The 24,704-nt window shown below is 38.1% G+C and overlaps 2 protein-coding genes across 2 annotated transcripts in view; both read right to left on the reverse strand.

Moving 5' to 3' along the window:
- The window catches only part of nck2b (NCK adaptor protein 2b), a 469,107-nt gene that overhangs the window by 123,204 nt on the left and 321,199 nt on the right, over nucleotides 1–24,704 (reverse strand). The window lies entirely within an intron of this gene.
- mrps9 (mitochondrial ribosomal protein S9) lies at nucleotides 204–23,120 on the reverse strand. Its single transcript, XM_079883392.1, has 11 exons — nucleotides 22,973–23,120; nucleotides 21,317–21,499; nucleotides 13,349–13,411; nucleotides 13,231–13,261; nucleotides 13,058–13,137; nucleotides 4,382–4,467; nucleotides 4,102–4,177; nucleotides 3,847–4,015; nucleotides 2,237–2,345; nucleotides 1,553–1,722; nucleotides 204–581 (listed from the first exon to the last, which is right to left on the reverse strand). The coding sequence occupies exons 1-11, from the start codon at nucleotides 23,069–23,071 to the stop codon at nucleotides 490–492; spliced, it is 1,158 nt and encodes a 385-aa protein (XP_079739518.1). The 5' UTR covers nucleotides 23,072–23,120; the 3' UTR covers nucleotides 204–489.

Consider the following 24,704-nt stretch of genomic DNA (forward strand, 5'->3'; position numbering starts at 1 on the left):
AGTGCAGAAGCCCTTAACCCTTGTTGTCATTTTTTTTATTTTAACACAGCAAGACGCATAACTTTAACGACCCTGTCAAAAGTGAATTAATTTCAAAAGCAGATTTTGGCTGCCCTCTTGTGGTAATTAGAAGCATTACAATCTAACTATTCTATCTAATCTCGCAGCTGGGTTCATTTTTGAAAAAATAACCTGGGAATATTCACATATGAAAAAAATAGTTTATTGAAAGATGTTTATATTACCAACATTAATATACACAATCACACACAGAAAAGAACAATTAAATGTCATGTTAAAGGTTTCCTTTCAGCTCACAGATGTCCAACAGCTATACGTTTTGTCAATTTTAACTGATGAAAGCAATAGGGCTGGTTTATATCTGTGATCAGCAGGGTATATTTGTCCACAGAAAAACCCAATGATCCAGTGAAAGAGAGAAGTTGTGTCCTCTCTCAGGTTTCCAGCCCTGTCTTGCCCCTTTCTTGTTCAGCGCTTTTTCCATGTGAACTTTCTCCGTGCTCCTTCCTGCCCTGGTTTCTTCCTCTCCTTGATCCTGGGATCAGCGGTCAGCAGGCCAGCTGTTTGGGTAATCAGAGAAAACAGATGATGACAAAGTTTTCTACTACTTCAAGTCAACTAACAGCATCTGTGACATGACTACCAGAGAAAAGAGGTATTAGATGTAAAGATGGTAAATTATTATTTTTCACTATTGGAAACTTGTCAAAATATTGGACCTGTGCTTTAGGCCTTGCAGAGCAAGTGCAGTTAAAGGGATAGTTCCCCCAAAAATGAAAATTCTGTCATCATTTGCTCACCTTCACGTTGTTCCAAACCTGTATTAGTTTCTTTCTTCTGTTAAACAAAAAAGAAGATATTTTGAAGAATGTCGGTAACTAGACAGTTGACGGTAGCCATTGACTTCCATAGTATTTTTTCCGTCAACTGTTTGATCATCAAAATTCTTTAAAATATCTTCTGTTGTGTTCGAACAACTTGAGGGTAAGTAATGACAATTTTTATTTTGTTTTGAGTGAACTATCCCTTTAATATACCTGCCAATGTCATTAATAGCACTGTGAGCACTGTGTCACTGTTTGTCCGACTGTTTATCCTGTGTCTTATTTTAGTCTTTATTCTAAACTGTTTTAATTATTTTTAGTTCTTTCTTGTTTCTTTATTTTAAACTGTTCTTTATTCTAAACTGTTTTAATTATTTTTAGTTCTTTCTCGTTTCTTTATTTTAAACTGTTTTGTATATTCTTATTTCTTCTGATTATTTTTAATAGTATGTAAAGCACTTTGAATTACCATTGTGTATGAAATGTGCTATATAAATAAACTTGCCTTGCCTTGCCTTGCCTAATATTAAACTAAACTAAATATTAACAAGAATAATAACCCCCCCACAATTATTGGTAAAAAAGCAAGACCCCATCTGGCAAAACCCCAAAATAATGCCTAATATTACTACTAATTATTAAAATACATGTTCTGCCCTTTTCTATGGTTTACCACACTGTGACGTTATGGGCTTCTTGTCACACACCTTGCCTCATCTTTTCCACTTGTCCCTCAGACACAAAGCTGAGCAGCGCCCGTGAGATGGCCAATCGCAGAGCTCCAGCCTGAGCGGAGTGACCACTGCCCTCCACACTGCCCTCGATGTCAAACCGGCCCAGCATGCCCACAAAGTGCAGGGGAAACAACAGCTGCTCCCTGAGAGAAAGAAACAAGTAAAAGGCAGAATTAAGACCGTCTCTCTCAACTGGACTACTCAAGCTTTCAACATCTGTATGAATGACACTCCTGCAAATCCCCCATTGAGGACCGTATCCTCATATTTAGACAAAGCGATAATCCCGCCACCGTAAGAACTATTGAGAGGACGCGACGCAAGCGTGTGCGCTCGCCTGCAGGACGGCCCACAGTGCTGACACAGAGCAACGCTCCCCTCCTGCTCCAATTAGGTCTGTGTGAAGCGGACGGAGTGATAAGGGCGGGCAGCCGGTCTCCGGCTCACTCATCTGTGTAATTAACTTTTCAACCACATTAAAAAAAAAAAACTCAACACACACACCACGCACCCTGGACCACAAATGCTGGATTTGAGCATTTTTGTCGCGGGTCTCACTTATGGCATACTAACTAGAGTAAAAACAAATATTCAAGCTCTTGATATGCTAAAAGGATCTTTTCATAAAGGTGCGATGCATAACTGAGGCACACACACCTGTCTTGTAGTATGGGAAAGTGGCGGAGGTAGTTCTTGCCGTTGATTGTGACGTTCCCAGAGCCGCTGTCTCTGAGGGTGATACTGGCTTTGGCTGACTTCCTTCTGCCTGTGGGAAGGAGAGAGAGAGAGAGAGAGAAAGACTTAGCTGGAGTGATGTGGGAATTAAGTGAGTGTGTACAGAAGAAACGGAGAGAGTTTTATGCGAGAATTAACTGAGACAACCTTGCAACCTTGCAGAATAGAAATTCTTTATCTCTGATTTTACTCGCAGGATCGCAAGACTTGAAGGAATAGCTCTTCCAAAAGTGAAAATTCTGTCATAATTTACTGTCGCTCATGTTGTGAGGAACAGATAAGAATCAATAGCTCTCAAATCTCATTTTTATTATAGTTAAACTAAAGAAAAAAACTGTTACATGAAATAAAATAAATGTTAACTTGTTAAATAAAATATGAAAACCTTTTTTAAATTAATTTGAGCTATTTGCCAAGGCAACATTTCTTATTTTAATTTAGTTTAACTTGATGTACTAAAATAACAACTAAAACTGAAATTAAAAATGAATCTACATAGAGACAACTACTAAAAATGAGAAATATAAAATGACTTTTAAAATGAATAATTAAATTGACAATATTAAAAATAAAATGGACAATATAAAAACAAAAACTAATAAAAAATATTATTAAAAACTTATAGTACATCATTGAAGCTAAAATTGTATAATCATACACGGTCACAATACACACACAGAAACAAATGGTGTTTGAATGATGTCAAACCTGACAATGTATCTTAACACACCATTGAAATAAAGCTAAAATAATAAAACAATATAAAATAAAATATAAATATTATATTTACTGAAATAGTTATTACAATTAACTGAAAAAGTTGAAGTTGAAGTATTAAATGACAAAATCTGAAATGTAAATAAATTAGAAAAAAATAGATATAAAAATGACAAAAGCACATAAAATAACTAAAACTGAAAATAAAAAATGAAAAAAAAACGTTAATACCATTTAAAAAAATAATTACAAATTACAATATAATGGATTATTTAAGGATTTGCAAACTAATACTGCACATGGGTTGAATGACAATTTAATATTTAAATATTAAACTTTCAATTCACAATGGTTCAGAACCCACCCAGCCCAACACAATATTATAGTAATTGATTCATAATTGTCCTGTGAATAATATTGTGCGATAGTAATATATTTTTGTCCTAAACTCTTCATGTTCACACATTTTTCATGCGTCTCAATTTATTTGGAGAACTCATATAATGCACTATTGCACCAGAGACATAAAAACGGCATTTCGAATCAATATTCTCATAAATCCCCTTATATAAATGGCTATCATTGCTATTGAAAGTGCAGAATAAATGCAAATAAACACAATCAGATTCAGAATGATTATCAGGCCGTACACATTTGATTACAGAGCTGAGATCTGAGAGTTACAGTAGACGGTCAGTAGAGTTGGAAAAAAGCTTTTATGGTGTTCGCAAAATCGAATAATCTAAAAACCTAATATTTTAACCAGAACATATTTGATCAGCCTGTGTATTTGAGATGTGGGTATTACGTCGTACCATCAGCGACGCTGAAAGCGACTCCCTGCGGGTCGTACTGTATCACAGGAATCTCCTGTTTACTGGACTGAACCTCCAGCTGTCTGCGAAACTTCAGCACGAACTCCTCCTCCAGAGAGCAGTAGGGCATAGACAACAACTTCTCCATCAGCTGGATCAACCGCGTGTACTACACAAAATAACAGAATTCACTTAGTTCGCCAACAGCACCCTCTTGTGTTTTCATCCTGAAATACACACTTTATCAGTTCTTACGTCTTGATCCGAAACGTTCTCAACCAGATGCTCCTCCATTTCCTCTTTTAACAGCCACCTGCTCCCAGTCAGCATTCTGAGAGGAAACAAACACAGTTTAGCCATTCAAATCATCATTTTGAGGAAAGAACGAAAATTCTCTAGCTTTCTTTCGGACCTAGATGTACTGGCATTGTATGTTACAAATATTGTTGGCTTTTTGACCAATTGCTTTTGATAAAACATCTGCTAAACGCATACAAGTAAATGTTTTTCTTGCAGGAAGTTTTGAAGTTCTCACATTTGTTTGGTGTCTGACGTAAATAGACCTTTATTTCTCATCTTGTCCTGATGTCTCTCAATGGCCAGAATCTTCTCATACAGATCCTAGAATGGCAAGAGAAATGGAAAGTGGTCAGTTTTAAAGCTATTTCTGTAAGAGCAGAAATAACACACACAAAAAAAGATGCAAGAATCCTGAGCGTGGTCTCTGTTGACTAATAAGTCAATGAATACACCGAATGAAGGACGAGGTATTCTTCATAGATATTCAGGAATCCCTCAAAAGAAAAGATGCAGTGAAGCAAAAGCAGGGATTTGAAAATCCCCCCGACACACACGCTCACACAGATACACACACACACAGTCTCTATTATGAAGGCAGATCTCATCTCTCTCTCCGGCTCTGGCTGAATTTAATTGTGTGTGTGTGTGGAGGGAAAATTGAATTGGGGAGCACTTGGGCCATAACCCCCCACACTTTCTCTCTCCTTTCTAACACACACACACTCACTCGCACGTCCTCTTGACAGGAGAATCTGCCATGCGGAGCAGGATGGCATCCTCGGGCACACTTGTCTAAATTGGCATCGCGCCCATGAGCCTGGAGTGCCCGTCAGGCGTGGTGGTGCTGGAGCAGGGGTCTGACGCGGGGCCCGGCGCTGGCATGCAGCTCACGTCGCCACCTTCCTCACGCCTGTGCGAGAATTCATTTCCCCCTCAATTATCCCACAGCTGTTTGTTTAATTCGGTCCTGATAGAGTGCGTATAATCCACCGCTACTCGCCAAAAAAGCAAACATCGGGCAAAAACCAATTTTCAGCACAAAAAAGGAGGAGTAATAGAAAAGAAAGGGGGGAGGGAGGAAAAAAGCTGGGGGAATGCGCGTTACACGTTCGTGATCACAGCGCCATAACGAATCCAGAGAAATTCAAATGCCTTTAGGAGGGGAGAGAGGCTCCTTGGTCTCAGCTTTTAATATCAACTTTCACTGTTGCCTTTTGGTTGGCCAGGGCTCCTTGTATTCAACAAATCATGGTTAAATTGTACAGACTTGCTCCTCCCAAAGCGCACATGGGATTTTTTGTTGAAGGTTAAGTTGAAAATACAGTATAATGAGCACAAGATCAAAGTTGAAGGGCCTGCGGTTAAAAGCAGGAAGTACTAACATCATGAGCCTGTGTTTTATGACCTTGCTTGTGCTTTTTTTGTGAATAAGTTTTGGTATAAATAGTATAAATGTGTCAGATGGACGTCTTTGCCATTGCCAGTCAGTCCACTCTACAGCCATCTTGGTAAAGCACAAGGGTAGCTATTGCTAATGCCTGAAATTAAGTTTAAATAATATATTTCATTTATAAATATGACACAGTTTTGTGTCAAAACTGGTGATTCTTTATCTTAAATTATGCAAAAATAAAATAATGTTTAGGCTAGTCCAGCTAATGCACATTCACATTTAAGAATAAACACACAGGCAATGCCTCTATGAAAAGGTGACAGGCTTTTTAAACTGTAAAGCAGGACTATAGCGTTCAAAAATAAGAACTGTAGGCCCGGGATATGTGTGAGGGATTTTTAGGCCAGTTGATAAACGCAAGAAAAACTGTCAGAGTCTAAATTGTCACTACATATTAAACTTATTGATCTTTTACTGATATGTTCATGCTTTGCAAACTTAAACACTTGGTTTTCTGTGATCCATTGAATGTTGTTGCATGATAACTGACTAACACACTTTTTTCTTCAAATTGTGAGAATGACTAATCTGTTTTGGAGCAACCAGAAAATATATAGCCTATAAATGTACTTCCTGGGGTCGGTAAGATTTTTTTTGTTTTTGAAAAAGTCTCTTGCTCAATAAGACTGCAATTAGTTGACAGTATTATAATCAATATCGAATTTAATATATATATATATGTGTGTGTGTGTGTGTGTGTGTGTGTGTGTGTGTGTGTGTGTGTGTGTGTGTGTGTGTGTGTGTGCGCGCGTGTGTGTGTGTGTGTGTGTGTGTAAAAGAGTACATCATGAATCCATTTTCCAAACCGTGTTTTTGTCTTATCCTGGATCACTACGTTACACCTATAATAAGTTTATATTGGGACTATTTTAGACTGGTTTTGGTCGTACCACTGCAGAGTTAGCCCAGTACCTGACTCGTCATAGACATAAACAGAGAGAAGTAGCTCTGGCTAAAATGTTCTTCCGCAAGACGCATGCAGTTCTGTTCATTAACCGCTAGAGCGCCAAAAGTTACAGACTGCAGCTTTAAAATTACTTCTATTTTAATATATTTTACACCAGTTATTAGTCACACAATCCTTCATTTATCATTTTTAATATGCTGCTTTGGTGTTTAAGTTTAATTTCTTATTATTACAGCTGAAAACTGCTTAATATTGTTGTGGAAACCGTGAAACAATTTTGCCCTTTTTATTTATGAAATTTAAACAATAAATACCGTTTTGGTAATATTTAATGTGGTGTGAGTCGTGACAGATCGCTGTAGCGCCTCAGTTCAAGCACACGTGAACCGATCATCTCTTCCGCTTTAATACAAGTTACAGCAGTCAGTAATTGTCTTGTTTGTTTGTATTTTACTTAATCTGTTTTTTCAATATTTAATGTTTGAATAAATCCATCATGTTTTTATGACAGCAACCATCTAAATGTTTATAGCCATTTCAAGAAAGGAGTAGAAATATAATTGTCATTCAATTTTAACATTGTTATTATATACGTGTGTATAATTTAAATGTAAGTATAGCCTACACAAATCAGTTCATTTTAAGCTTTAATTTTATAGTCATGTACCAACTGGGGTTCCCTGTATATTACAGCATTGGTTGAGAGATTTTTTTTTTAGTAAATTTGCATTGAACTGTACCTGATACATACCCCAATTAATCGATATCGAATTGAATCAAAATCAGAACTGAAACAAAATCTAATCGAATTATGAAATTTGTGTCAATATCCTGCCCTAGTCTTTACTGTCACTTTAGATCAATTTAATATATCCGTAATAAAAGGGCATTAATGAAAAATAATAACTTTCCATTGTAGCTACTTCCAGTCAACATTTTGAATAAAAGTAAAATACATAAACAACATTTTTAAATACATTTACTTTAAAATAAAATTATTTTATTATTAAATACATTTTTATTTATTTATTATGGCACAAAACATAAATAAAATTTAAATATATGTGAATGGGGACAGAGAAGCAAGTAAAAATCCCAGTAAAACTTCACACCTCCCAACCCATTTAAAGGGATAGTTCACTTTGAAATAAAATTTTGGTATGTTTTAGCTTACCTCAAGGACATCCAAGATGTAGGTGTCTTTTTTTCCGCAGTAGTTTCAATTTTGATATATCCTGGTGCATAGATATATACACTAGATGTCGCCTTGGCTACGGCAGTTCATTGGAACGAATGTACGACATCTAGTGTATATATCTATGCACCAGTCTGTGCACACGTCACACAGCAGGAAGCGCGCGCGCCCTCGGATCACTTGGACGTGGCTGTGTTACAAGAGGTATAAACTATATAAATACTGTTCGTTTTCTCACACAAACCACTCGTTTCGTGTCTTAGGCCATCAATGTGTACTTACGATGGGGAATTGTTTTAATTTGGACTCTGTGCATGCTCTTTGAGACAGTGACCACAGACCTGCATTATATGACTGACAGACAAGAAAGGTTTGACCTAAAAATATCAAAATTGAAACTACTGCGGAAAAAAAGACACCTACATCTTGGATGCCCTTGAGGTAAGCTAAAACATACCAAAATTTAATTTCAAAGTGAACTATCCCTTTAAAATCTATCACCTCCCAAACCAAAAAAAAAAGGCCCTATCTTAGTTTAAGAACTTTAAACATGAAATCATTAATTTTATGCAATAAAAAGGGTCACGCAATTAACGTGTTTTTTAATAAATGACCACCGCCGTACTAGAATACTTAGTTACTTGAATCGATTGTGCAAGTGGCTTACTTTGATAGCTGTAAATTCTCCTGATATATTAGCTACAGAATATAGGTCTCCTTGGTAAATGTCAATATTTACCATCTGTGTACCATCTGAAGAGTTTGGATGTGTTTTGCTTCCTTTTTCTCAGGCTATAAAAATATTGCTGTCTGCAGGAAGGAGAGTTGTACATTATTTTCTGCACACTGCAGGGTTTCTGAACGCAGAGCACCTCTGTGCGATTCGAAGCTGAATGAGAGAGAGATTTGACATACCTATTTAAATTAGCAGCAGGGGTCCCAGCCACTGCAGGGCAAAGGGGAGGATGAGGGGCTTGGGCGCACCGAGGACAATGGCGCATTAGTCAACTCGCACACACACACAAACTCCTTACTGCTACTGAGAGGCGTCGTAGCCCAAGGTCGAGTCCAGAGATGAATGGTAGAGAAGGGAAAAATAAGCTAAAACAAACAAACTTTGAAAAGGAATTAGCCGTGGTGACAAAGAGCCGGTTAACGCAGGAGGCTCTCTGGGGCTCTTCCCATCGCAGTAAAACCCCTGAGGCTGATGTGCACACACACCTACACACAAAGAACAGCACATGTGCACACATACACACTTGCAAGCACACCTAATATCACAAAGCCCTGGCGTGCCTAGTGAAGTGTGTGATGCTCCCTGTTGTAAATGGGATTTAGGAAGGAGAAAGACCTCCGTCACACTCATCTTCCTAACTCTCATTCCTCTTCTTACAAATCCAAACCTGCCACTTGCATTTTCTTAATCATTCCAATCTCTGATGTATACCGGTTTGTTTTAACAACAACCATTCTATTTCATTTGATTTTGCACACTAAGAGTAAAATGTCAAACAAAGCCTTGCTCTTTCTGCAGAGGGGCTGTTCCCCCATCACCCCATCCAGGCCCTTTTTAGGGGATCACCTCTCTCTGTCTGTGCCCCTCCTTCTATCCCACCTCTCTGTGATGTGCCCCACCCCCACACCCCGGTCTGTGCCACTCTCTTCAATCATAGACCAGACAAAGCAGAAACTCTTCCAAAACCATTTCAAGACAACAAAATTTCACTTTTGTCCGATACCAATAAATTTAGTGATGAACTTCTTTTTTCAGAAATGCCCAAAGCAAGAATTAAATGGAAAAAAAAAAAAAAAACTGAAAACTGCCAGCGCCAGCATTTTTGATCATTAAAGTTTCATTCCCCCCAAAATATTTTGTTGTATGAATATCTGAACATGCAATATTTCAAAAGAAAGAACAGACTCTCCGCTTTTATTCTAGCAAAACATTTATTCTAGCTTCATGCATTCCTTTATCAACAATTGAATGTGGGTAAGGTTCATAAAAATAGCAACATTGAGCAAAAAGCGGAGAAATTCAAAGACCGATCGAATTCAGAACGATCATCAAAACATAGATGGAGTCCATCAACACCACTAAAGCTTGCACAGTCCTATACCTCATCCTAGGTCGACATTTCATTTGGTAACATTTTAGGCAGTTTTGATTTATATCCCGTTTAATGTTGATGGTCGTGTAATTTTACATTTGCATATGCTATCGCTTGTTTCTGCTGCTTCTTCGTCTGTGTTTTGAACAGGAGATCGAGTACACTTTTAGAAGATGCGTAATAGCGCCCCCTAAGCACAGAAAGCTGTACATTTCCGTCAATATGTCGAACGTAGCATGACTAAACCGAAACACTGGTCTCATTGCATCCGCTATTTAGAAAAGTGTTAAAAGCAGTATGAACTGACGCCGATATCTATGGACATATATATACACACACTCACCTAAAGGATTATTAGGAACACCATACTAATACTGTGTTTGACCCCCTTTCGCCTTCAGAACTGCCTTAATTCTAAGTGGCATTGATTCAACAAGGTGCTGAAAGCATTCTTTAGAAATGTTGGCCCATATTGATGGGATAGCATCTTGCAGTTGATGGAGATTTGTGGGTTGCACATCCAGGGCACGAAGCTCCCGTTCCACCACATCCCAAAGATGCTCTATTGGGTTGAGATCTGGTGACTGTGGGGGCCATTTTAGTACAGTGAACTCATTGTCATGTTCAAGAAACCAATTTGAAATGATTCAAGCTTTGTGACATGGTGCATTATCCTGCTGGAAGTAGCCATCAGAGGATGGGTACATGGTGGTCATAAAGGGATGGACATGGTCAGAAACGATGCTCAGGTAGGCCGTGGAATTTAAACGATGCCCAATTGGCAATAAGGGGCCTAAAGTGTGCCAAGAAAACATCCCCCACACCATTACACCACCACCACCAGCCTGCACAGTGGTAACAAGGCATGATGGATCCATGTTCTCATTCTGTTTACGCCAAATTCTGACTCTACCATCTGAATGTCTCAACAGAAATCGAGACTCATCAGACCAGGCAACATTTTTCCAGTCTTCAACTGTCCAATTTTGGTGAGCTCATGCAAATTGTAGCCTCTTTTTCCTATTTGTAGTGGAGATGAGTGGTACCCGGTGGGGTCTTCTGCTGTTGTAGCCCATCCGCCTCAAGGTTGTGCGTGTTGTGGCTTCACAAATGCTTTGCTGCATACCTCGGTTGTAACGAGTGGTTATTTCAGTCAAAGTTGCTCTTCTATCAGCTTGAATCAGTCGGCCCATTCTCCTCTGACCTCTAGCATCAACAAGGCATTTTCGCCCACAGGACTGCCGCATACTGGATGTTTTTCCCTTTTCACACCATTCTTTGTAAACCCTAGAAATGGTTGCGCGTGAAAATCCCAGTAACTGAGCAGATTGTGAAATACTCAGACCGGCCCGTCTGGCACCAACAACCATGCCACGCTCAAAATTGCTTAAATCACCTTTCTTTCCCATTCTGACATTCAGTTTGGAGTTCAGGAGATTGTCTTGACCAGGACCACACCCCTAAATGCATTGAAGCAACTGCCATGTGATTGGTTGATTAGATAATGAGAAATTGAACAGGTGTTCCTAATAATCCTTTAGGTGAGTGTATGTATATGTGTGTGTATATATGTATATATGTATATATATATATATACACACACACACATATATATATAGCATTCTTATGCATTCTTTCTATAGGAGCGTTCACTACATTTGGACATTTTTGTGTAATTATATTTATTAAACGTAGAATATTTTCCAAACCGTTACATTTAGTATTATAAATTCAGACTTTCATGATATAAAAAAAATAAACATATCAGAATAACTTTTAAAATGGAGTGAACACGGAGCAGTTTTTCCGCTAGCGGGAATGGAAAACCCGGAGTGAATCAGAGCGGAGTGATTACAGAACGCTTAGAGTGTAGAGAGGAACGTGCTTTCGCTTTGATCACATCCCCCTCAGCAGGGTGAATAGTCTACAACTCATCTTTCCTTAATTTAAGACCTATTCAAACTGAAATTAAGACATTTATTACATTATTTGAGAAATGTAAGCATATTTACTGCCTTAAAATTATGAAAAGTGAATTTAAGACATAAGGACAGGCGGGAACCCTGCAATTGATGGAAATCCATCGTAGCGACGGATAACTTTAATCCCTGAATGTAACTATTCTGTCTAAATGAAACAATTAGAAAACAATTAGAAAAAAACCCCACTAATATCAGCTATTGTGGAAAATTTTTACCATCCCAATATTATAGTGTACACAATGGTAGAAAATTTACATTTAACAGTGAAATTATTATTGTTTTTAAGGTGAGAGTAAAATGATGGCGAAATTAAGAAATGTAAAAATAGGGGAAATTAGTGCATTTCAATTAAATATAAACTGTTACCAAATTGTTTTATTGGTCAACAACAGATATGGGACCTACAGCTATCATTCAAATATCACCTAGAACACTTTGGGTCCTATCATACACCCGGCACAATGCAGCGCCAAGCGCGACGCAAGTGTGTTTTGCTAGTTTCAGCCCGACGCAGTTATCATTTTCACGTCCTGTGCCACGTTGTTTAAATAGCAAATGCATGCGCTCATGGGTGTGCTGATCTGAAAACGAGATGTGTTCAGGCGCATTGTTGGTGCGTTGCTATTTTGAGGCAACTAAAATAGACAGCGCCATTGACCAACTGAAACTAAAGTCAATGGCGCAATATTTTTTTTGTTATTTAAAGAGCGTGTTAGTAATGTGCACCTATTGGCAGGTCACAACGCGCGTACACTCTGCTTATTACACACACAGGGAGGGGCTGTGTGCGCAGCAGCACACAAACTAGCCAAATATTACAAATAAAAAGATTACAATGTAAAAGATTAATATTGTGTACAGAAAGATATGGTGGAATCCGGCTTGTACCGTAGTTGGTCTGTTTGCGCGCTTTAACCTCGCACACGAGCAGATCCGTTTGTGCTCGGGAGACGCGTTCAGTCTTTCCGCTGGCAAATTCCGTCATGTAAATAGCAATCCGCCATGGCACGGAAAGGGAATGGGAGATGAGACTCTGGTTGGTTTATTTCACGTTACGCCCAAAACACACCCATTACTCATTAAGAGAATAGGCACAACCCTTTTAGACCATGCGCCGTGCGCGCCAACCATTTTTCCCATTGTTAAACTAGCAAAAGTGGATTCGGACACTTTAGACCATGCGCTTAGATCGTTAAAATAGGGCCCTTTGGCTTTGCATGTTTTATGTAAGCATTTAACATACACACATTAAGAGCAGGAACTCACATGCAAGAGAGAATAGTAGGACTGTTTCCCTGTGTAGAACAGAAAGTGAAAAGGCCGTCCTTCTGCATCCCACTGGACAGCTAAAAGAGAGAACAGGGCAAAAGTATTTTTTTACTACATATCAGCATTCTTATATTTGGTGTCAAAAAAGTTAAAACACAGCTCTTCCATACCTGTCTGTTTTGGGAATATTTGCTCTGGGTGCTAAAACAAAAAGAAAGGTGCATAAGAAACATATTGACTGTGTTAATTATCCAAAAAAAAAGCCAAAACAGTTGGACCAAATCTCACCTTCATTATAGGTCTTGCTCGCTTGTCAAAGAGTCCAGAGGGGAAGAGGTATGCAATACTCCTCTGAACAAACAAACAAACATACATACATACATACATAAGAATACACACTCGTTTTATGGCAAATTTAATGTCATATAATTATAACTCTTACACTGATCTATTATATCTATAGAGTGGTGCAGGGATGACGTATTTTTGTAGGCCAAAACTCAGAAATAAGTCAGCATTTTAGTACTTCAGTTCCATAGTTCCAAAGTCAATGGGCTTTTCTGAATGGGATTTTGGTTAAAAGCCTGAAATAAGGTTTGTGGTGGTGAACACAGGCTCTGACATAAAAACACACCAGTAATACCTCACTCCTACCCCCATATTTTTTAAGCTTTTACATATGTCTTGAAAATGTGGTTGCTAACAAGTTGCTAAATGGGGCTACAGATGTTGTTGGGGACATTAAACATCAGCCAAACAGGTTAACAGATTCCAGTGATGTCATTGAACGGGGCATAAAACTTTCATTTGCATAACATGAGACATTCAGAATAGCAACCTTTTGGGTCGTTGACCCCGTTTTCCAGGGTAAAGAGACAGAAAAGATGAAAGAAAAAAGTAAGGTGATGGCAGATGCACTCCAAGAGAACAGATATCCATGTATTGGGCCATCAAAACCAAAGGGTGAGGGAAACTGAGTGGATAAAGCAACACAAAGAGAAGAACAGACAAACGGTGCAGGATGCAGTGACAGATGAAGGCAGCACCTGTTCATACCTTGAAAAGCAATATGGCCCAAATCCCTCAGGGAGGTTTAGCCTCGTCATAGTGTTCTAGAAACCTCTGCTGCCTACACTTCACACGAGCCCAATCTGGGAAAGCAACCTTGTTACACGCACTCGCTCAAAACAGATTTTTTTAGACATCTGACCACTCATTTCATGTGCCATGGAAAACACAGCATCAAAAACCTAAAAGTGCCTGACCTTCCCAGGTGACAAGGGCATACATGTTTATGCCATACCTGCCATCCCATCTTTTTTTGTAGCATAATTTTTTTTCCCTGTAGTTAGTCAAGGTTTCCTTCACCAAGGTGTAATTTAATTTTACATGACATTTGTGCCCTCTCGCTGACCCTTACATACCACACATTTAAAGGAAAATCTGCTTGTCAGGAAGGGCCATGATGCAAAATACTGAATAGTTGTTGAAATCCAAGAGATCATATGGCTCATGAAATGACATCTCTTCAGTTCAGACATCTATCCTGATCCATTCATTTATTCAAAAATACACTACTGTTCAAAAGTTTTGGGTCAAGTCACCTTCATTTATATAGCGCTTTTAACAATATGGACTGTTTCAAAGCAGCTTTACAGTGATAATAGGAAATTACCGTAACAGAGATTGTTTTGGCTTTACAGCAGCTCTAGAATAAAGTTATTGTCCAGCTAAAGTTAGTTTTGATTGATTTACTTCCATTGCAAAGATCATTAGTTATTAACTTAGGGGCCGCTTACACGACACCACTCTAACAGAAAACCCCTAACGCGCTCCGGCCCGCTCATTCCCACAACAGTGCCTGGTGGCTTGAGGACGCAAACCTTAAAATAGGTTCCAAGGTGCAAGCCTTGAGGAAAATATATAAATGTATGTATCTATCTATATGAAGAGTTCAGATGCAAAAGCCTCTAAGTGCCATCTGAAATTTTCTTCTAGAATGATCATTTTTTATCAAGCTCATATACTTAAGTTCAGTAATTTCACTTAAATGACAATTAATAGGTAATTTTCATTGCCATTTAAGTGAAATTACTGAACTTAAATATACGAGCTTGCTAAAAATTATCATTCTAGAAGAAAATTTCAGATGGCGCTTTTGCATCTGAACTTTTTTATATATATATATATATATATATATATATATTATTTTATTTTTTTTATCTCTGCGCAAGCTTTAAAAATGCAAACCTGTTAAAACGCTGACGGCGTGCACATGCGTATTACGTGTTTAGTCTATAGGTGTGCGCGTTTGAATATGTATGTGCGCAGGCGTGTAGTCTTTCTTTACAAATTGACCTCAACAAATTAATTGTCTGGCCTTAAAAATGTATAATACGGAATTATTTATCACTTCTGCGTATTTATGTGAACCAGAACTATTTTGACAACGTTTTATCTGTACAGAGGTAAAGGGAAGGAGAAGCGGGCCTTCACAGGGGAGAGACTGGTTGACACTTCAGGACTGTGCTGTCGTCAGTAAGTCATTTACTTTTATTCAGCAGGGACAAATTTAAATTGAAAATTAAAAATTTAAATAAATTAAAATTAAATATCTTAGAGGTCCCAAACTTTTGAAGAGAAGTGTACATAATAAATAGAATTATGGACTAAAATTCATTTAAATTCAACAAAAGGTTTTCAAATATTAACAAGTAGTTTCATTATTATTTTTAAATGGTATGAAACCAACCATCCTTTTTCCTTTTTCTTTATTTTGGACACCCTTATTTGTCATTAACCCATGTGTTAAATGAATAGTACATAATCTACTTTCTACAAACTAATGTTTGATATCAGTATTATTATTTGTGGAACAAAAAATTCGATATTTTGCAGAATGCCCAAGCTGATTTTATTCATACAATAGAAATAAATGGTGTCACACTGCCAAGCTCCAAAAATACACAACATAAACGCAGATCATATAACTTGCACTATTTTCCAAAACTTCTTAAGCCTCTTAATTACACTCTCTTTTAAAACTTTGACTCAAGTTGGAATTGTCAAAAACTCAGCAAATTTCTTCCCAATTTCAGTGGCATGGTCTCTGTGAACGTCAGAGCCCACCTGACGGGTGCAAACGCAATGTGTGTGCGAGTAGACATAAGACAGCGGGAGAAAGCAGGTGAGGCTTGCAGTCTTTATTAATTACTTCCTCCTGGCAGCGCTTGCTGTGCAGCTGTTTCACACCTTCAGCGCATTCACGGGAACGTCATGTCGGCTGAAGCGCTTGGCACACACACCAGTGCCAGCTCAGGCACAGACGCCCCATCCTGTACTTGCTCTGTGCCCTGCAGTCGCAGCCATTTTCCACCTCTTACCCACCGATCAGCTGGCAGAGGGACGGTACGTGTCAGCTTCTTTTAGCCACACTTACTCTGAGGACTCAATTCATTAATGGTGACAGAGATTGCGGAATAATGTTAAGAATCGAGAAATTGGACCAAATTAGTGGGATAAATCAATTACGGCCATTTCTTTCTGGCACAGAATAAAATATCGGACATAAATACTGTTTGTAATTGTATGCCAATTTCTAAGCGGGTCCCAGAAGTGTCCCAGAAGTTCTATGTGACACATGCAGAAAGTTGATAACTTAACTTTCAGCTTTTGGAGTACCACAATGATTGTATCAGACTTCACATTTCTAGTTTTCTTATGTTCCAATACAAATTCATAATGCATAATTTATTAGCAATCTAGCCTAGTTTATTGCATAAAGTTTGCATTATGAATTTGTATTGGAACATAAGAACTGATGCATTGTGTTCATAGTGTGCCAATTTCATATGACTGGCCTCTAGTGTTGTCAAAAATATAGATTTTTCAATACACATCATTTCCCGCAGTATCGATACACCAAAACCTGCTGCGCCTTCTTGCTCTCTCTTCTCTCTGACAGCGAGTTGACAGTTCCAAGTCGGCCCAATTTTGAACAGTGTATAGGCTGTCCCCTATTGCCAAATCATATAACCTCATCACATAGGCTAGATCTATGAATATTGTTATAGCCCAATGGCAGCAACCCTACAGCGTGTGCATACACTGACACACACACACTTACCCCTAAACATACCCATCAAAGAAAACTTTCTGCATTTTTACATAAAAAAAAAAAAAACTTTTAATTAGGCTACTATATTTTTATACCAGATTTACAAATGAGGACATCCCTAAAGGGAGGTTTTTGGAGATTTTGTCACGTTTTGGTCACTTCTGGGTACAAATTTGTCACCAAAATATAGTTAAGTAGGTACACACACACACACAAATACTCTCTCTAGTTCTTTTTGTTGGAAGGAATGGCTGTGCAGTTCTCTTCTTTTCACCAAATCATTTGCACACTCGTCTTTTTATTTCCTTTTTTTCTATATAAAGCTAAAGCAGCAACATTGAAAGCGCCAGTCTCCGTGTTTAGTGCGAAAGCTCATGCGATTGCCGCCGGCTCGCCGTGCAGTCGTGCCATGTACCACCTGCTTTGACACGATTATCAGGTTAACTGACTCGTAAAAGGTGTGCAATGGCTCATGACCTCCTGAGTGTCCGAATTCGCACAGTGTACGCCCGCCTTTAGTCTTTACATATTGTTGTGGAGTAAAGGGGGCCTTAAAGTCAAAATGGTTAACCACTGTTCTAGAATATCAACTTATATTTTAATAAAGACAATCCAGACAGGTTAAAAAAAATAGAATACAGTCTTAAGGAATATTTTTATTTAGAAATTGCTCATGATTTAATTTACTTGTTAGAACTGAAAAGCTGGGGAGAATTTTACTTTATCAGTCATTTTTAGCATTATTTTTGGTATATAGGCCTAGTACAGTCATCTGTGAATATTTTTGTTTCATTTCATACAATTTTATTTTATTTTTTCATTGGTTTTTTCATAGTAACATGTGCTTACACGATGAGAAGAAACCTAAAACACTTTATAGCCTGCAAATATTTAAGTCTGACACGAGTTTGATACTGTAAATGCTGTTTGGTGATCGTGCAACATCCAACCACAAAGTACAGTCTAATTTAGATGATAGTTTGCTCCTTTCTCTGCTGCTGGTATGAGTGGCAAAAGAGTTCAAAAGAGAGTCGCTTATGGTAAAGACAATAGTTTTGCATAATGAAAATGTGCGCCTTGAATTTATTTGTGTTTGACAATCACTACTGCACAATCACTAAACTTTTGGCATGAAAACACTCTGCTTGAATTCTAAATTGTATATTTCGGAAAACAGAGTAACAGAGCAGCGCTTCTGGGTTGTACGTCAGAACGTAGGCTCACTATTGGCCGACGCTGGTCGTGTGTGATGCAGGCCAATAGTGAGCCTACGTTCTGACGTTGCGCTGCGTTATTACACCATGTGAACTCACATCAGAGGCCCACACAGAAGAAAATTAATAGTTGAATAAAGTCGTTATTTTTGTTTGTTTTTGCACACAAAAAGTATTCTCGTTGCTTGATAAACTTATGGTTTTGAGCCACTATAGTCACTTGGACTATTTTAAACATTGTCTTTACTAACTTTCTGGGCCGGCAAGTTTCAATAACATAGAAGGAGTGAGACAGCTCTCAGATTTCATCAAAAATATCTTAATTTGTGTTCCGAAGATAAACAAAAGTGTTATGGGGTTGAACAACATGAGGGTGAGTGAGTACTGACAGAATTTAAATTTCTGGGTGAACTAACCCTTTAATAAACAGAACTGCATGTGTCTTGCGGAAGAACATTTTAGCCGGAGCTACTCCTCTATGTTAATATCTATGCTGGGTGAGTCACGCAGGCACTGGGCTGCTCCGCAGGTGCCGACCCGACTGGTGTAAAGTAGTCAGAGTCTAAACGTCTATTACAGGCTTACCGTAGTGATTCAGGATAAGACAAAAACACAGTTTGAAAAAAGGCATTTATGATGTACTCGCTCATTATATATACTTTGTAAATTCTGAACATAAAAAGGTTACAGACTGCAGCTTTAACAGTCGTCTTATGAATGTTTTGAAGCATCAGATGAAATCGATACACTCGTTATTTGAAGCGACTTTCAAAAGGTGATTTACTATGTTTTGGTTGCTACCGTAGACATCAGTTTTTATACTCGAACTATAAACTTTTATCTCAGTACTTCTGTGATCATTTGAATATTTGTAACACAGACATATTGAAACTGTGTGAAAGAAAAGCGGTTTCATATTGACAACTGCTCTCTCAACGACAGCGCAAACTGATTTTAATGTTCCGGTGTTAACTCCGCTCCGCGTCGTGCCTAACAACACCCCTTAGCTGTTCTAAATCCACTGTAAAACACGGCTTCGCGGGGCTTATTGCTTAATTATTTTTCTATGTAAACACGCGGTAGATGGACTTTGACCGCTGACCTCATGTTTTGCGACTTTTGCAGCGTTGCACATGCCACGCCATTCTAAAAACGTGACGCTCAAGTTAAAATAAGTTCAACTTTTAAAGGTCCCATGGCATGGATTATTTTATTATTTTATAATGTTTCCCGGGGTGCCCTTATAATCTTAGTATGTTTTTTAGATCAAAAAATTGCATAATTTAGAAATAAAAGGGATTTTTCCTAGGCTGATTTTAGCCTCTGATTTGAACGCTCTGTTTGAAGGGGCGTGTCTGTGTGAGACTTCAGTGTAAACGCCCACTGCTTTGATTGGCTGACATGCTTGCATATGAAATAGCTAGCATTACATGTAGAACTCTCTCGAAAACTTTTACTATTACAGCTATTATACGTTTTTACTATTACAGCTATCGATATTAACGAATCGTGAGAAGTTTCTAAAGTATTTAGATCTATTCCCATCACATAAAAGGTTGCAGTGATGAGCATTGAGCAGATGACAGTCTGTTGATCGCGTGAATGAAGATCTTATCATTGCAACGCAGTTTCTGCACTCTCACTAATGCTTTCACCAATGCAAGTACAGTAAGAGCTTCGTTGGGCAGTGTAACAGCGTCATTAATTTCATAATGAGTTTTGGCAAGTATCCAGATAAATTCGCGCTGTGTGATTGACAGCTTGGGCGATTGGAAAGGGATTGTTCTTTGATCGCTTTCTGTATATATTTTAATCACAGTTTAAATAAGATTATTTTCATCCTACTAAGAGAAACGACGTGAAGTTGATTGTTTAGTCACTGGCTTGATTTACTGATGCATAAACAGTATTGAACGACTTTGAGAGAAAGATTATCTGTCTGAACTTGAACAATTACACATCAGACATTCACATAACCCACTGGTTCTTCAGAGGCTCGGATGAAGGAACTAAAATAATACTTTTGTGTTCATTTGTACATCCAAACACTGAGCAACTGCTATGCTTCGCTCGTTTTCAAGCCATAATGTCTCTCAAGGAAAAAACAATTTTGCGCTCGTGCAGCTCATTTTCTCATGGGTGGGCCAAATTCTCTTTGCAGGCAAAGCAGAGAAAGGGGAGGTAACCACTCCCCTTCTGACGACATAAGGGAAATATTCCAGATTCGCCTGTCTGAGCTTTCATTTTCTCAAAGGCTAAGCAGGATACCCAGGGCTTGGTTTACACCCATCACAATTTTTAGCCACTGGGGGAGGCTAGGGGAACTCATATTAATGTTAAAAAACATCATAAAGTTTCCACTAATAGCGTCTTGCGCTTTTCAAAGTAAAGACGCGTTCTGTGTGAACGAGACCTAAGAAATGAACAGACTTTGTCCATTATTTGTTTTGTTTTTTTAAATATGCCATAGATTCACGATCAGATTTACGGATGATTCACACTGCTGTATCATCATTGCCATAAAGCAACTGGATGGTAATGAATCAGAGGGTGTTCCCTCTCAAGATTAAGAATAATGTGGATATGTGCTCAGAATTTTACAATGTACTTGTATGATTTTGCCTGAATGTAAGTTTTTTTTTTTAACCAGAAGCATTGAACCAGAACCCCCCCCCCCCCACCCTCCCCACACACACACACCCCCCCACCCCAGAAGAATGGACCATATTTCCTAAAATATTGTGCAGTGTTATACATCAATAATAATGTGCAATACATACAAATCTGTTAACATCCCAAAACTATTTTAGATTTTTTTTGTATTAAATAACTTGTGCATCAGAGTAATTTTTTTTTTTACAACAAAGTAAATGGAACAGAATAAGACTGAACATGGATATAGAATAGTGTGGTGAAGAAACTCACATCAATATCCTCCTGTGTAAATGTTTCTGGGTCCTCCCCCATCATGTTGGCTAAGTGACGTTTACCAACTTCAAACTCCTCCACCTGTTTATTGATGAACTCCTGTGTGAATTTCTGTGGGCCTGCCGCTGCCAGATTCTTCTTCCACAAAGAGGATGACAAACAAATCTGCCTGACCGGCAGCTGGAATTAATTAAGAAAAGAACACATAAGAACAAATTTTAGTCAAATTCTGTTGTTAAAGACATCATGAAACGCCATCGGACTGTTGGCTGAACGGCTTAATCTGATGCATATGGTACACAAAATTGGAAACACTTCAGGATTTTCGAAGTTCTCATCTGGTTGAATTCTCCAGAGTTTCCGGAAGATGTGTTTGTCACTTTCTTTAACGGTCCATCTGACACAAACCCTCTGTGGAGGCAAACCCCTCATGGAAAAAAGCCTCATGTTCACAAAAAGCGCTTGTCAGGATCAACTAAACTCTGGATTTTCAAACATTTGTTAAGTTCACAACACTGTTAAACAGGCTCTTTAAATATGTCCAAGAGTTTTAAACACCAGTCTGATATTATTGTAGGGACATATTTTACATTTCCATGCCACTAAACATGATGCTGAACAAAACGAATTGTAGTCTAACTGTTTGCTTTACATGTCAGTCAGACACCCACTGAGCGGTCCTTGGCCAATGAAAGCTGCTATGCAGTCCAGACCTTCTTCCGCCAGTCTGAAGATCTGGCAACATGAGTTTAATCCAAGTGAAACAGCTCACTTATTGAAAAAATACAGGACGGGACTTGATTTTGTCCATGGGGAATTGAATAGAATGTTGGATCATTGTGGATTGCTATTGCTGCGATCTCGTGACAGGTGACCCCACCCTCATGCTACAAAACATGTCATTAGAGAAGAGATGTAGTAGCAAGAGAGAGTTATTGATTAAAGATTACGAGGACACAATAATAAAAAAATGCCGATATGTTCATGGATAAATCGTTTATAATAAACAGGGCAATATTCCATAAAAAAAAAAAAAAAAATTACTGATTTTGATTTCATGGTGACTTTGAACCAGGCTACAACCCAGATAGCACACGTCTATTTGATGTGATGTTTACATCTGGAAGAGTATTTTTAAGAGTGTTTGCTCATCTGCAATACGTCTATAGGACGTTTCCTGTCAGATGTCAAATAGATGTTTAGAAGATGTCTTTAAGATGTAATGATTTAGAATGTATGTTAAACTGACATCTTCTAAAGTAACTTAGCCTTGGTGATCACGTTCATATGAAATGACGAAACATCAATATTAAATGTAGAGTACTAAAACGTTATTATAATACTGTTTAAATATTTGAACGAAAATTGCATGTGTATTATATTAGCTGGCATGGGCAGTGGACATTATGTCACGCCATGATAAAATATATATTTCAAATAGTTCAGGTTATTAACTCAATACGTATGCTATGCACTTCAATGAAAGAACAGTACACTTCTGCCAATCTGCACGTTTTATACAGACTCAATAAGCACTTGACTGTTAGTATTCAGCCACAAGGACATACTGCTCTCTACAGCATCACTACCAATTACGACTAACTTGTCGCAAACCCAGCTCTGTGTCGGAACAAACATAAGAATGTACTTCACCTGCGGAGCCGTCTTTGAACGGGACACACATAAACTCTTCCCGCAGCTCCCATACTTCCATAAAATCGATCTCACGCCTCTGCAACTGGAGGCAGCCATGTTTGCTCGCCGACTCGCGCTTGCTTAGACAGGAAGTGATGTCTACATACATCACATCCTGGAAGCAGGCAAAGTCGTTCATCACACACAAAAATACATTTGCCACATTGTAATGATACCTTTTAGAGCATAACATATCCACAGTGGTAACTTAATATCTAAAATAACTAAAAATCTATACATTTATCTGTATTTAAAGTAATAATATCTCAATATAGATCAAAAACAGAACTTGAAATTTAAGTTAGGCCTACAATTTTGAGAATGTTTTCAGAATCTTCACCAGTTAAAAGATTAATAGAAAAATAACTCTTCGGAAAGAGTGTTATGTATCTATGTGTGCATTTTTTATGCATTTATATGTATTTGTGTATATGTATTTGGGGGACACTTAGGCCTATCTAAAAACAACATTGCATAAAATGTTATTAACTTTATGTTTTTTAGTTCATCTTGGTGTTTCTATCCATTTTAATTATAATCTCTCTTTTTAAATTATCTACATTTTATTTAATGCAGTAAACACATTTACTTTCAAATATTCCCCTTCATGTGTAATATATCTGTTTGTGAATGTAAATGTTCTACAAAGTCGAAAGTGCACGATAAATAAAGTTATTGTCTCCCAAAAGAAATAATCAACTGTGAACCGCCAGAGAATGTCTAATAGGAAAATAATTGGCACTCTCTGGTTACTTCAGGTTTCTGAACTGGCTGCAGTAACACGTCTCTGTCCATGCGGGGGCGCTCGCAGGCGAGTGCAGAATGAATGGAGATCTATGGCGCTATACCCATCAAAATCCACTTTTCTCAGGATATAATTTGTTTTCTAGTAATTTGAATGTTGTATTCGAAAGGAGATGCAAAGAAATTACACATTGCTGGGTGTTCGATTTTTCAGAGTCACTTATTTGCTTTAAAAAGTATTTTAAAATGTCAATGACGTCATCGTACGACCAGAGATACTGCTTTACGGCAATCCTTCAGTCACTTTGGTGCTTTCGCGCTCTGCACTTTCTTTTCTCTCGAGGCATCGACAACACAGCTGACACAGGTAAATACACGTGCTAGAAGAGTTTTTGTTTTGTTGTTTTAAAAGACCACGCTGAAAATACACACACACAAGATGCCATCAAGTGGTATCTCTGGTCGTAATCAGTCCTTCACTGACCAATCAGCGTTCATTAGCAGAATGCTAGCGTGTTATGGGCAACAACAACTTAACCTGTAAGAAATCGAAAGGACATAAGTACTCGTTCATTCAACTTTCGACCTATAACCCATGTTGATCTTGCAAAACCTATATTCAAATCTGAGATTTCTCAATGGCAATCGGGTGAAAGAGACAAATTTAGCCGTCTAGCCCCATAGACTCCCATTCATTTTGCACTCATGGGCGATCGCCCCCAGTGGAACTCTGGTGGAACTACAATTCGGTACAATAGGACTTAAAGGGGACATATCATGCTAAATCCACTTTTTTAGCCCTTAAATGCATTTTGTTGTATATTTGGAGTGTTTAGAAGTACAGAAAAGTTGAAATTATTCTCTTCAGGTGCTTCGTTGATATCTTTATATTCTGTTTTGGCCTTATTTTTCAACCTGTTCCGATTTTTCTGTTATCTATGACGTT

The sequence above is a fragment of the Squalius cephalus genome, assembly GCF_949319135.1.
Source record: "Squalius cephalus genome assembly, chromosome: 10".
In the NCBI taxonomy this organism is placed as follows: domain Eukaryota; kingdom Metazoa; phylum Chordata; class Actinopteri; order Cypriniformes; family Leuciscidae; genus Squalius; species Squalius cephalus.